Here is a 15,927-nt window from a genome sequence, read left to right as displayed (position 1 = left end):
ATGATCAAAATAGAAATACAAGTGTGAAAATGAGAACACAGTTGCAGAAAAAACAGCTACTATTATAGCTCGTTTTTTACTACCTCGGATGGACTTCTCACTGATCTAACTGTTCAAAATGAAGTTCCAAAAGTTGTGAACATATTGTCCAAATTTCAGCCTAATCTAATGATGAACAAAGATGAAATCGCAAATTTTTCATAGCTGCTATGAGTTCCTACGAATTGAGTTATTTCCTCTTCTCTCTCACTTTTCTATTGTCTCCTTTTGCCTAAATTAATTTCACACACTTGTCTCATCTAACCTCTATCGATTAAATTAAGTGGAACAAGTGAACTTTGTCTAATTAGGTCTTTGTCGAGGGAACCTAAACCCAATAATTTGTTTGATGTGTGTATTAGAATTGGAATTGTAAAGCATTGCCCAATTTTATGGAAATATAGAACAGCCATTTAATACTATTTGAGGATGATTTGTTAGGTTTTGCAACGAGGCGAGTATAAAACATATCCTACAAAAAAATATAAAAAAATGCAGTGCACTCACTCTGCTCATACTTAAGAATATTTTAAAACTTCATATAACAATCCAATAAAAGAACTAGTTGTGGTGAAATATTTGTTGGAAGTGTGATGAAGGACCATGAATGAACTTGGGCCCAAACAGCCAGATACCGCACGTGGCAGTATTTGCATCACAAAAGAAAAAGTGTTGATCACTAATTGTTGGGTTCATCCAATAAAAGAACCAAATGGCTTAGACATTTCACTTCTGCATTGCTGTGTGTTTGTTTGGTGTGTATTAACTTCTATCAATATATTGTTTAAATTTGTTTATGTCATCAAAACTTTTAAAAGTTTGGTACCAATTACTTACTCAAAAATATTAACTTATTCCAAATCTTAATTATTTATTATAGAGAAATTTAATTATTGGGATTTACTCACTAATTTAAATTATTGAATTTTCTTAGAATAAATGACTAAAATATTGAGTAGGTTTTTAAAACTTACTCTTAAAGTAATAGATCTCTTCTCTTTTAAGTTTGGTGTGTATTAACTTCCATTATACTACAATATTTCTTCTTCTTTTTGCCTAATTTATTTTTCTACTTTATCATGCTTATTAACTAGAGTCTTGGATTATGAATAATAAAGTGATCAAGTGATAAGGGTAGAATGCTTAGGAAATGGAGTAATAAGAAAAATTTGCGTTCAATTCTCACTTATCACATAAATACTAAATACTAATATTTATCTATAAAAAACTATTAATTAGTTTAGGTGTCACCGCTGTCCTCTTTTACATGAACTATTTATCAAGTTTCTTAAAGGTTAGTTTGCCCAAATAAAAAATGTACTTTAACAAAGCCGCACCTTAAGATAATACATAGCAAATTTAAAACTAGAGTTAGTGACCAATGAGCTTGAGCCAGAGCAAATTAACATCAATGGTCAATTTATGAAGATTGTAAGTGACAATGACACACAAGAAAATCTTGGTCATCAAAGAGAAATTAATGAGTAGGAAGTTATGAGGGACCCTCAGTGCTGGACAGTGATGAAAGCCTTTTATAGTCAATCAATTTTAACACAATGCCACGCTAGTTAGATCTATATAGGGTCAACTTGGTTTCAATATTGATGTTTACATAGTCATCCAAATTTCAATAACTTTAAAACAAGTCTTTAAACAACACTTGACCACAGAAACGTATAAAGTAGAATATCAAGCTCCACAAATTTTGCCACACTTAATTTATACCATTAATTAGTTTTTGGTCAATGCTTTTGCATGCTCAAAGTTGATGTTTTGCAAACAAATTTTAAGTGCATATATCTATATATTAAAGTTGTCTTGTCTACTAAATAAAAAAATATATAAGTGAAATTAACATTATATATCTTATCCAAAATTTAATAGGTTTATCAATTTATATGTTCTTTAATCCACTCACGTCTATAGAATATGAGTCTTCTCATTGTTGTAAGTAATTAATAGCTTACCCATGAATTAGCATAAATCTCATATAAATTTTATATTTTTACTTAAAACGGAAAGGAATCACTAACTAGACATTGTCTAGTATTATAAAGTTTCACTATTACAGATATTGTATTAGACCAAATGTCAAATGTTTGATTCCTAAAAGGTATATTTGTCGAGATGGGCAATCATATGCCTCGAAAGAAATTAGTTTCTCGGAAGATATTATTGGTTATGTCAAACAAAGAATCATAATGTACAAAATATATTTTGAATTTAGTTTTTCATTTTTATTCTTAAATACAAAGTAAGTATGTGGGGTTACAATATATTAATGAGTCCCCTAGTTATTTGCAAGTTCGTGCTTTCTTGAAATATAAATAGAACACAAATGGGCTTTCTTCAAACCCTAACTTTTGCTTACCATATGGCAACTCGGAACTAGATCCTCTACTCCATCATTAATATTTCTTCATGACTCTATCTAATTAGTATTTTAAATAATATAAAAATATTAATTTGTATTTAAAAAAAATTCTTTTTAATTAAGTGACACATTTTTTATTGTATTGGAATAAGATTAAGCACAGTTGATCTCTGTCCATGGCCTACTGAACCCAATGATTTATTGATAATCAAAATTGCTTAGAAGTTGCTCTGCAATGATGTTAATTAACACTTAACATATCGAGTCTCATAAGTGAATCTTAAGTTATTTGCAAGTTCGTTATTTTTGGAAATGAACTGTGTTCTTCGTTTTTCCAGATTGAAGGCAACTATGTTTTGTGTAATGAACTTGTAATTAAATCCTTTTTATATTAATATTTGTTTTTATAAATATGTTGTTTTGCGTCTAAATGCAATAATGAAAGTGTATGAGGACTTGAAAATTTATGGATTTATGTAAAAATATAATATTTATAGGTATTTTTATGCATAATTTTTTTATCCACGTGAAATATTAGGTGTAAGCAGTAAGTTACTGATTAATGTTCCCCAATCACATAAAGTTACATAAAAGTTGTATACCAAACGCCAACATTTTATGACATTCACCTTAGTTTTTCCGAGTAAAATATCAATTAGTTTTTTTAGAAAAATATGTATATATTATCTATCATTCATCATTTATATTTTAATATTATCGATTTCTTTTTTTAAAATAATACAAATGAATAGTATACAAAGTATTTATTGTGTATAAATTTTTATATCAATAGTATATAGATATTATACTTGTTATATGTCTTTAACTTTGAGATGTTGCTACATTACCGTGATGAAATCTTTGCCCATTATAATATTGCAAAATACAGCTATAAATAGGTGTTTTTAGACACTCATTGGAAGCTAGAGAGAAAGAGGGAAGATACAAACATAAATATAAATATAATAATGGTGCACAAGACACCAACAAGACACAATTATTTATATTCGCAATATATGATACTAATTTAATACTACGCTATATGGTAGATTATAATGAATTTCATGCAAGGTTGAGAAACGTGATGTCAAAGGTTGAGGGCACATATGATTAGCTTCAGAAAGCTAAAGATCAACTACCCTTCTTTATGACATGAGTAATATTATATTTTCCTGTTAAATTTTTATAATAATCTTTTTATTCATAAGAAAATGATATTTATTACTTGAAAATTGATCACTAATAAATAACATATCACATTGTGACATTTATTATTTTTTTGTGGATAAGAAAATTAGTAAAATGATTTAGTACGAAAGTATATTAATTTCCTTTCCATATATTTGAAAGCTAAGGGGTGAGATTCAAAAATATTTAAAAGCCATCTCAAATGGGTCTTCAAACTTCTTTAATTAATTTAATCCACGTGACTAATGACAAACCTAAGTAGGACATGTTTCCTTAAATGGATCTAACATCCCATAAGCTAAAAGGCAAAAAAACACTCCTACTTAAGTAGGGTAACTAAGCCATGGTCTAATTAAGGATAATAAGCCCAAGAAATTAATATGGAAAATAAATAAGTAAATATATTAATTTAATTATAATGATAGTAACCTATTAAGTTTCAGCTCCGTATCCTTACTCTTGAGCTAATGTTAAGAAAATTGTTAATATTATTGTTGAGAAAATTATATTGATACGAACTTTAGTAAATTTATATAAATTATTTAGATTTTTTTAAAACCTATATAAACTGTCTATAATTATATACATTATATTAACTATCCATATAAAATAGATAAGTGTAATTTTTTAAATAAAAAATAGTGACAGATGTAATTAAGTCAAATAAAATATGATATATTGTGAAGACAAATCTAAATATTATAATAGTCGATGTTTATTCTTTATTTTGGTTAGTTATTGATGCAGTTTGTACCGAATAAAAAATAATGAATATACATCAAATTTATACTATTTGGACTTGTCTCCATAATATACCATATTTTGTTTGGCTTAATTATACTCGTCACTATTTTTGTTTAAGAAATTACACTTATATCTCTTACAGAGATAATTTATATAGGTATTAAAAAGGTCTAAATGAGTTGTGTATTTTCATTAAAACTCAGAAATATTAATATAATTCAACTGTGATAAAAAACAACTACTGCCTGCAATATTTCATTAAATGGGTATAATGGATTTTATTTTTTATTTTCTTGGTTTCCACATGTATAATTGCTCTAAATACAATCTTATCTGAGCCAAAAACATCCACAAAGTATGTGGGGTTAACTTTCTCAACAGATATTTATTCATGCACAAGACTCTGACCTTATTATTGGTGATAAACTAATTCTTTTTAGTACATATTTTTTTCATATAAATATTTATCACATAAATTAAACATTTGATATTTTTATCGTTCAAATGAATAAAATCTCACGTGATTAGATTACCATTTTGTTGGTACCATAATATATTTAAATGTTCTAACTTTTTGGCTAACCTAATGCATTAATTTGAATTCAAACCAGAAGCACTTTTGCATCTATCGTGACAGGGAAGCACATGCACAATTCAAAATTCAAAATGATGATTCTTTTATTTGAATTAAAGTGGGAACTTGGGAACTTAATACCATGGTCTGAGCTAGATATTTTTTACTACATGAAATTTGAACAAACATCCCCAATTAACTTATTTCTAAAAAGATAAACATTCAGTATTTATGCTTAGAGAATAGTTTATATTTTTGTTACCCTTAAAAAAAAATTCAATCTATTTAATATATAGTTTTTTATATTTTTTATCGGTTGGAATGTTATAGAATATTCTTAACAAAAATTTTAACATTTTTTATATTTCTTATGTTTAGAAATTTATAAAATTAGCAAAAAAGAAATTTTGTAACATCATATTTGATATGATATCCAGTTTTTAGATACACATTTCAAAAAATATAAAAAATCTCTAAAACAACATCAATTATTATCCAAACTTACTGTAAAAAAACATATCTTCAACATTCGAAAGCATGCTTGTTCTATTTAGTAAATTTAAAGGATAAATTAAATAAATAACAGATGTTTAATATAAATATGAGGCTTATAATTCGTTTGTTGATCTTGACCTCTTGTGAAGGAGGTCCAATATTTTTTTCTATAATAGTGTTGGATACATGTGAGCATTAAATAAGGATTGAAATTAAATTAAAATGTGATTTCTTCAAAAGAAATAGTATTAAAACTCATATCTATTGCCAACAAGATATTGGTCTATTATTATATGACTTTATTAGATTCATAAATTTGAGAGTTTGATTATTGTGAACGATATTTGTTGAGAATACACGAATTCTAAAAGTGATTAATTCCTTACTTAAAAAAAGAAAGAGAATATGTACCCAAAAAAATCCCTTCTCCATTAAACATTGAATGTGTCAATAATAAGTGAAGTGATTAATTTTGGATTATGATCGCAACTTAAGTGAGAGGGGAAACCCAGAAGCATTTTTCTTTCACACGTGCAACTTTTGCGAATCAACAATGTAGTAGTATATTAAAGGGGTATTTTTGACCTTTTACAAATCTTGGAGCAAAATCGACGATCGATCTCTCACCGACTTGTGGGGAAGCGGATTTACGATCTTGTCCTCCACATGCCACATCAGCATGGCGGGAATCCAACTTAAAGTAACTACATGAGTGATAACTAATATTAATCCGTTGCATAATTTTATTATCTAGTGCTAAAATCTAAAAAGGAAAACAAATATTGTTTTTGTTTTAGAAAAAAAGAAAGATATGTTAGCTAGTATTTACTTATACAAATATTTTCTAGCATTGCTTAAGGAAACACAAATAATGTTTACTTGTATGGATGTATTTACTATGCCAATGTCAACCATTGTTTCAAAAAATTAAAACTCCAACTTTAATAGAAAATAAACTATTTAATATATTAAGAAGTCTTCAGGTTTTAATGAAAATTTACTACTTTTTAATTTCTTAATCAAATTTTAACGTTCATATTCTTTTATGAAATATTAAGTATTCATTAATTATTAATATATATTTTTGTGCATAAAATACATCCTCCATTGAATAGCCATAGATTTATTTATTTTCAAGGTACAACTAGATGTAAGTTTTGCTTTTTTCATGTGGTATTTTCCATATACATGTAAGTGTTAAGTCCATGTAATCATGTTTAATATTAATTTAATTATTAATACGTATGTCATCACCCTCCTAAATATTGGGAGATGTAATTAATTATGTTAGGGTAAAAAACATTCATGTTATAATGAAAGTAACTCAACTAACTCTTTCAATGGGTGGTTTTTCTGTACGAAAGACAAACTTCTTGATGTTTATTCAGAGAGAAAAAAACAATATCTATTACTTAAACAGCTACTACATAGTAATTTTAGATAAAAATAGAATTAATATCATATTTAATACTGTACAGTTCAATACTAAATAAAGATGATGATACATGTCTTCCACAAAAAAACAATATCAGCATAGATTTTAAATTATATTTAAGTATTTTTTATAAATGATTAAATATACTTTTACCCCGAATTTTAGTGTTGGTCTCTCCAATATCGGCGAGAATACAAACTTATCACAGTAATAATCGAACTCATTTTGATGAAAAAATGGAGAGCATTTCACGTGGGAAGATGGGTCCTATTTACTATTTATAGGCAATGCTCCTTTGTATCCGTGCTGCATATAACGCAACAATTGGGTTCTACTTGTATACATTTGATGGAGATCGTGGATCTACTTCTACTGCCACCAGTAACTCTTATTGGTCCCACACAAGCAGTTGTAACATGTTACTAATGGGACACTCCAATTTACATTCTCAACGTTCAATTTACAACAAATTATATGTTAAGACTTACTCGGAATGTGAAGAATTTAACTCAAATTATTAATCAGATAGAAGAATCTCATGACTTATGTGTTAGGATCAAGTGACTAACCTACAAGGGGAAATTGTTTGATTTTATAGACGATAATATAATGATAGAATATCTTATGTTAAATATTATAAAATCCAATTATTTAGTATTTTTATGGTATTGGCATAGAAAACAACTAAACAAGGTGTGGGTTGAATAATATGGAGGAAGAGACCAACATAACAATTTCAGCACATTATTCCCATATTTGGGGAGTGCTGTAATTTAGTCTATGTTAGACGGTTGGTTGCTTGGTTCGGAACTTTGAATGCACCGAGGAAGAGAAGAATAAGGGGAATAATGAATTTACTAACTCAATTTAGTTTATGCTTGACCAAAATATTGTTTTTACTTTTTACTAACTTCATTGTTGTTCCACTTGTTAACATCTTTTTTAATATTTCAAAGACAATAATGAATTTATCTTCCCTATGAAGATATAAGAAACTTTGTTTTACATGTTGATCCTCTATTAATTTTTACGTGTTCTCTAAGGTTTGTTACTAACCAATGAATAGATAAAAACATTTATTTTAAACAAAAATGTTAATCCTTTTCATGTCACGCTCTCATTATTTTCTCCTTCCACTTTATCATAGTGTTTAGCCTCTCCTCAATAAAATACAAAAAGATGTATGAAAAGAGAAAAATAGATATATATCTATAATATAAAAGTTTTATATATAATCAGTCTATCATTTTATTATTCATATCTAATAAAAAACAATTCAAATAAATAATAAATAATATATAAATTATTACAATGCATATATACTCATCAAAAATGAGAAAGGTAAAGTGTGGGGGTATGAAAGTGATATTTATAATAATATTGATACCCTCATCCTCCTAAAAACATGAAAAGACAAATTTTGGTGAGTATTTGAAAGGCAAGGACATAAATGTGATTATAAGAAACAAGAATCCCATTTATGCAATTCCCTTAACCCACTAACTATACCTTCCTACATTCATAGTCCTCTCTACTCATTCACTCACTCACTCTCAAAGTAATAATAATAATAATAAGAAGAAAGAAAAAACACTCAAATCTCTCTTCTACACTAAAATGGGTACCCGAATCCCAACCCATCAACTCAGTAGCGGACTCTACCTTTCGGGTCGACCCGAACAACTCAAAGAGCGCCACCCAACACTCTCATCATGTTCTGTTCCGTACACCGGCGGCGACCCTAAAAAATCCGGCGAGCTTGCCAAAATGTTTGAAATCCCAGCCGTTGATTCCAACCCGAACCCTAAACCTTCACGTTCTTCTTCTACCCCACACCAAAATACCGGGTCAGTAAGATCCGGACCCAATTCGGGTCAAGCTACAAGACACAGTGGTTCGGGTCCTTTATCACGGAAATCGCAAGGTTCTGGCCCGATGCCACTTCCTACTGGGCTTTTCACTTCGGGCCCGATAGGATCCGGCCCGATTGAGGTTTCAGGCGGTGATGGGCGGCGGTCGGGGAACCTGGACCGGCCCGGTTCAATGGGGAAACCGGTTTACGGTTCAGGCGTGACGAGCCTGAGCGAGGAGGTGAAGGTGGGGTTTAGAGTTTCGAGGGCGGTGGTGTGGGTTTTCTTGGTGGTTGTAGCAATGACTTTGCTCATTGGGGTTTTTCTGATGGTGGCGGTGAAGAAAGCGGTGATCTTGGTGGCGCTCGGTGGGGTTATTGTGCCGGTGGTGGTTTTGTTTGTTTGGAATTGTGCTTGTGGAAGAAGAGGGCTTTTAGGATTTTTGAGAAGTTACCCTGATGCTGAACTTAGAGGTGCAATTGATGGACAATATGTTAAGGTTACTGGGGTAATTTTCGTTTCTTAATCTTTCTTATTTTGGATAATAATCATATTATTAATGTCTCATTATATCATATATTATTATAGTATGGTTGTTCTTCTTGTTGCCATATTATTTATTTAATTTAATTTAAGCTAACCTTTCATATTTATCTATAATAATAATAGTCCCATATGAGTGGAGAGGTTGGTTTTATTTTTCTACATTAATTAGTTTATTCTTAGGTACACAGATTTTGGTATGGGTTTTTTTGGTACTACCAAGGGTATTCCCTCATTTGTCATCCCAGGAATCGAATCCTTAACATTTTGATTTTTCTGGACCACCAACTTGTTGGTGGTATGGGTTTGATACTAAAATGATGAATGGATTTGAAGGTGGTCACTGCTGACTGCGACCTCTATTGTAATTATCCTATGTATTGAATAATGGATCAGTATTTGAGCTAGTAATTTTTGTTTTATACATATAGGTGCATATTTACTCTAGCGATTGGATTTAGCAAAATATACTAGAGGTGGTAAAAGAGGTAACTTGCATGTTCCAGAATCTTAAATGAGGGTTTGATTACTAAATCTGTGACCATATGAATTCAACATAGATGGTTGTAATTGTAAGGGATGCTGATTTTTAATGTCAATTTCTGTGGGTAAGCTAAGGAGTGATATTATATGCTTCTCTATGAAGGTTAGGGTTCTAGTAGGAACCTTTTTTTTGCTTAGCTAGTTGTTACAAAAAAATAGTTGTAATGTAATCATATTTCCGCAAAATGGTAACTGAATATTATTAACCTTGGCTTCTTTGGTTCTACTGCTTTGTCAAATTAAGGGAAGTTTATATTGCTACAAATTTGAACTGTATTTAAGTAGTCATTTTTATTCCTACGAGAAATAAAAGAAGTCATTTTTGCTTCATCTTCCCTTACCTTTGACTCCTTTTCCATCTTATGATTTCCTGGTTTCCACTTAAGGCCGTATAGCAAAATCTTCTTACTAGACATCGGTCATGTGTAAGGCCGTTATATTCTTTGTTATTTTAATTGTAATCTCTGAGCAGCCCACCATTCTTATTTTTAAGTTCATTTTTTTACATTTGTGCTACACTGCTCACATAGAATTGTTCGGTTTATGAAGGATAATTTCCTATACTTAAACTAGTTTAAGTGTAAGTGTGTTACTGTCCTATCAGGCATAATTTTGTCCCTTGCTGAAATCTGCATGTTTTTCGTGTCTTTGTGCGTGAGTTGCCTTCATTAATATAGCACTGAAGTGATTTAAGTGAAACATTATGGACTCAAATGTCTTAGCAGGAGGAAAATGATTTGGCATGACTTCTATAATTTTTTTATATGTATGATGTCTCTTTCTGTAGGTTGTAACCTGTGGCAGTATTCCTTTGGAATCATCCTACCAAAGAGTACCTAGATGTGTGTATGTCTCCACTGAACTGTATGAGTATAAAGGATTGGGCGGAAAATCAGCAAATCCTAAACACCGTTGCTTCTCTTGGGGTTCTAGATACTCTGAGGTTAGTTGTTCAATCACTTCATTGATGCTTTATAAGAACTGAATTGCATCAAACACAATTTGATGAGAGTGAAGATTACTTATGCACACAGACCTGCATTAACTTGAGTGCTACCTGAAATATACAACAACTAGTTGATCTATAGGAAAAATATAGTTGATTAGTTTCAAATTGAGGAGACCTTAGAGCTCAGGTCAGTGTTTAATTTCCACTAAGGATTGGGTGTGAACTAGTACTAGAAAGGTTACATATTGTTTTCCATTCTTTAGTTTGTGGCCTTGTGCCAGTTGGTTGAAAAGCTTAAATTGCATCTACACTTGAATAATGTATTTGATTTGATGATGTAATTTCAGGCTAATGTTGCCTAAATTTAAATATGCTTATGGATGGTTAATATGATAAGTAATTGCAAGCGAAAGTTGCAACATTTTATGTCATTTCAACTGTCTCCACTTGCTGGGGATCTTATGACATGTGTTTTACTTTGCATATGACATGAGTTAAATATTAGATATTCATATTCCATATGGTCTTATGAATTTAAGACATCTTCATGTTTGGTTCAGCATCTGACTAAATTACTCTGACAACTTCGACTGCATGGGTCCGAATCAATAACGTGCACATGCTCTACATATATCTTGTTTCTTCCTTATGTGCAATTCATTTAATCTTACTTTATGTTTGTATACGGTGAAGCTGATTCTCTTACTCAACAATGTTGTTATTTTCTATGCACAGAAATACATTGCAGACTTTTACATATCAGACTTCCAATCTGGGTTAAGAGCACTAGTGAAAGCAGGCTATGGCGCCAAGGTTGCTCCTTTCGTGGAACCAGCAACTGTAGTTGATGTTACAAAAGATAACAAAGAGTTATCTCCAAATTTCTTAGGCTGGCTTGCAGATCGCAAACTCCCTACTGATGATGGTATAATGCGCCTCAAGGAAGGGTACGAACTACATTATTCTGTTCATTATTTTCATCATGCTCCTATCATGCTTGTTGTTTTTAAACAATTTCTGCCTATGTTTACATAATGTTCCCAAGTCCGGATAAAAGAGGAGGGTTATTCGTAAAACTTTGTTGAATCTTCATGACATGGACAAATGATATGTGAAATAGAGTGGCGGTGTTGGTCCATGCAGCTTATCTCACATCATGGGAAAAGGATTTAATTGTTATCGTTGTCTTTTTTATTACAATTTTCCTTATAAATTACTTTGCCGTACTTATAAAGTAAATTTGGGGAATTACAGGTACATCAAAGAAGGTAGCACAGTAAGTGTGATGGGAGTTGTCCGTCGACATGATAATGTGCTCACGATTGTTCCTTCATCAGAGCCTGTCTCAACAGGTTGTCAATGGTTCCGCTGCCTTTTACCAACCTATGTTGAAGGTCTTGTGTTGACATGCGAGGATAATCAAAATTCCGATGTCATTCCTGTTTAGCTTCTTGCCTTCTTTTGCTTGGAAATCAGTATCACTATACTGAAATGGCAGAAACTGATGAGGAAATCTTACACAACAGAATCAAAGTGTTTTCCATGTGCAGGTTGTTATGTATATTGGCTTGGAAGAAGATGCAAAAGCAGACTAATAACATTGTCATAATGATCAGAATATAATTTAGTTAACATGACACGTTAAGGATCCACCAAGGCCAACTAGAATCAGTTTGAGAATGTCATTTTAGCTTATCACGAACTAGCACATTGTCCAATTTCTGCTTATTATTTTATTTTGTACATATGTAAGGGGTTTAAAGTAGTTGCTTTCTTATGTATTGAGATAATTCTAGCCGGAATGTAGCTTTGTTGCTAAATATTAATTGTCGAGTATGGGTTAATTTGTATTCATATAAGTTGATAAATATATTGTGTCGTGCCTATGTACATGTGTAGATGCTGGCTTAAAATAAGTGAGTTATGTTTTCTATTACCATAGGGGTATTGTAATTTGCAAGGGAAACACGTGCGGAGGAAGCAAGGAAGGAGGGAGAAAATTCTGTTAATAGCATTGTAAAGCTTGTTATACCAAATGGACACTTGGCAGAAGATCACAGAGGGGAGAGAGTGCTCTAGGGAAACACTTTGCAACCTCTTACCATTTTCCTTTTCTTATTAATGTTCTCTTTATACTCACTGTAACTAGCCATGAATTTCCAGGTCATGAGCTATAGCTAAATAATACTCTTCTTTAATACAATTCGAACTTAAACTCCAAGATTAAAGTGTTTCATTGGTTCTTTTATTGAGCTTCCATGACTGAGAATACACGTTTGAAAGATTTATAAGCTACAGTTACGAACCATGCTGATGAACTTCATCGCTTGAACTAGACGATGGAGAATGAAATCAATGAGCATAATGACAGTATGGATCAGATACAACGAGCACTGTAATAAATTTTGTTGAACACTTCTCAAGTAGGTGGAAGTCATTCGAACCCATGCACGTCAATGGCGGTTCATGACAATGTAACCTTACCCGTCAAGGAAATATCTCTGGGTTTTCCTCATTTTGATGGTACAACACTGGTATTTTAGTGGATCTTTAAAGCGAAGAAGTTTTTCAATTATCATAATACTCAAGATGTGTCTCGTGTAGACATTGCTCCAATGCATTTTGATCGAGAGGTAGTGCCATGGTTTCAGATGTTGCACATAATTTCAGCTGTTAATTCTTAGATGGATCTCACCAGAGCAATAGAGTCTCAGTTTGGACCTTCTCCTTATGATTGTCCAATGGCAGAATTGTTCAAATTGACTCAAACATGTGTCATTTCTGAATATTACCTTAAGTTCATGGCTTTGGCCAATCGGTCCATAGACTTGAATGATGAAGCCTTGTTAAATTGCTTTGTAGGTGGATTACAGAAAGAGCTTAGAAGAGATGTGGTAGCTATGGCTCCACCGACCTTATTGCGTGCAATAGCTTTGGCTAGGCTTTATGAGGAGAGGTACACCACAATTCCTAAGGCATTTAATTCTAATTACACTCACAAATATTCTCCTATTACAACCAATTCCTCTCCTAATTTTAGTACTAATATAGGAGGGTCCAAACTATCCAATGTTGTTAGAACAAATGCTTTTGGGTTACTACCTACTCCTGTGGGACCTTTTCTCGGAAATTCAAATGTAAAACGAATTCGCACTGCTGAAATGCAACTTAGAAGGGAAAAAGGGTTATGCTATTTTTGTGATGAAAAGTTCACTTTCAATCACAAATGCCCCAATAGACAGAGGTTGTTTTTACAATTGATTGAAGAGAATGAGGAATTAGAGTTGCAAACTGGTTTTGATATGGAAGAACCTGTGGTGGATCATCATTTTTCATTGAATGTTTTAAAAGGGGATATGGGTGTTGGCACAATTAGATTCTTGGCCCATATTGATAAGCTTCCTATCACAGTTTTAATTGATGGAGGTAGCTCCAATAATTTCCTGCAACCAAGGGTGGCCAAATTCCTGAAGTTACCCATTGAACCTGCTCCCATGTTCAAAGTTATGGTGGGAAATGGGAACTATATGACTACTGAAGGGTTGATCCAGCAAGTCAATGTCCAGGCTCAAGGGAATTCATTTCAACTACTTGTTTTTTTGTTACCAATTTCTGGAGCTGGCCTTATTCTAGGTGCTAGTTGGTTGAAGACTATTGTCTTCATATTGCTGATTATGAGGCTTTGCAATTAAAGTTTATATGGCAGGGTAAATTCACTTGCCTCAAGGGAGAACATGAGTTGGTTCCAACACAAGTTGAGCTTCATCACATTAGAAGAATGGTGCATACTGATTCTTGTTGAAGTTTATAGTATACAATTAATGGATGATGGTTCTCTTTCTATACCACTTCAAGCATTGCCTGATTACATGGAACCAGAATTAGCACTATTGTTACATACTTATTATCAAGTGTTTGCCACACCTACATCCCTTCCTCCATCAAGATCTCATGACCATTCCCTTCCATTGTTGCAAGGGTCTAATCCTGTTAAGGTTAAGCCTTACAAGTATCCTCACAGCCACAATGAGGAAATTGAAAGTTGGTTATAGAGATGTTGACTCAGGGCATTATACAACCAAGCAAGAGTCTTTTCTCTTCTTCCATCATTTTGGTTAAGAAGAAGGATGGCTTGTGCACAGATTATAGAGCTTTAAATGCAATTACCATCAAGGATTCTTTCCCAATTCCTACTATGGATGAACTATTTGGAGCATGCTTCTTCTCCAAATTGGATTTAAGGTCTGGTTATCACCAGATATTGTTGAATCCTATAGACAGATTTAAAACTGCTTTTAGAACTCATCAAGGCCATTATGAATGGTTGGTAATGCCTTTTGGATTGACAAATGATCCAACCACATTTCAAAGCCTCGTGAATGAAATCTTCAAAGGATTATTGAGGAAAATTGTGCTTGTTTTCTTTGACGACTTATTGGTTTATAGCTCTTCTTGGATGGATCACTTATTTCAATTGGAAGCTGTTTTGAAGATCTTAAAGAATCATCAACTCTTTGCTAAATTCTCAAAATGCTCTTTTGGAGTTCAGAAGATAGAGTATTTGGGCCATACCATTTTGGGTGAAGGGGTTGTCATGGACACAGTTAAGCTGGAAGCCATTCAACCATGGCCAAAACCTACCACCTTGATGCAACTTAGAGGGTTTTTGGGGCTCACTAATTATTACAGAAGATTTGTCAAAAACTATGTTTCAATTGCTACTCCCTTGTCGGACTTGCCCAAGAAAGATTCATTCAAATGGTCTCAGACTGCATCTGAGTCATTCTTACAGTTGAAACAAGTTATGACCACAGCTACTGTCTTAACTGCTCCTAACTTTAATGCTCCTTTCATACTTGAAACTGCTGCTTCAGGTTCTGGCGTTGGTACATTTCTCAGCCAGGAAAATCAGCCCATTGCTTTTTTCTCAAAAAAATTATCTCCAAGGATGCAAAAACAATCTGCTTATACCAGAGAATTCCTTGCAATTACTGAATCATTAGCAAAAGTCAGACATTATCTGCTTGGGCATAAATTTGTGATCAAAACTGATCAAAAAAGTTTGAAGGAATTATTAGAACAATCCTTGCAAACCCCTAAGCAACAACAGTGGTTGCCTAAATTTCTAGGCTATGATTTCAGCATTCAATATAAGCCTAGTAAGGACAACATTGCAGTTGATGCATTGTTTAG

The 15,927-nt window shown here is 32.2% G+C and overlaps 1 protein-coding gene across 1 annotated transcript; it reads left to right on the top strand.

Moving 5' to 3' along the window:
• On the top strand, nucleotides 8,354-12,610 carry LOC109345357 (uncharacterized membrane protein At1g16860-like). The gene is made up of 5 exons (XM_019584308.1): nucleotides 8,354-8,397; nucleotides 8,441-9,207; nucleotides 10,573-10,728; nucleotides 11,470-11,681; nucleotides 11,989-12,610. The coding sequence occupies exons 2-5, from the start codon at nucleotides 8,467-8,469 to the stop codon at nucleotides 12,179-12,181; spliced, it is 1,302 nt and encodes a 433-aa protein (XP_019439853.1). The 5' UTR covers nucleotides 8,354-8,397; nucleotides 8,441-8,466; the 3' UTR covers nucleotides 12,182-12,610.

The sequence above is a fragment of the Lupinus angustifolius genome, chromosome LG04 (assembly GCF_001865875.1).
Source record: "Lupinus angustifolius cultivar Tanjil chromosome LG04, LupAngTanjil_v1.0, whole genome shotgun sequence".
NCBI lineage: Eukaryota > Viridiplantae > Streptophyta > Magnoliopsida > Fabales > Fabaceae > Lupinus > Lupinus angustifolius.
The sequence above is the reverse complement of the archived record's forward strand: the minus strand, read 5'-3'. Positions and strand labels throughout refer to the sequence as shown.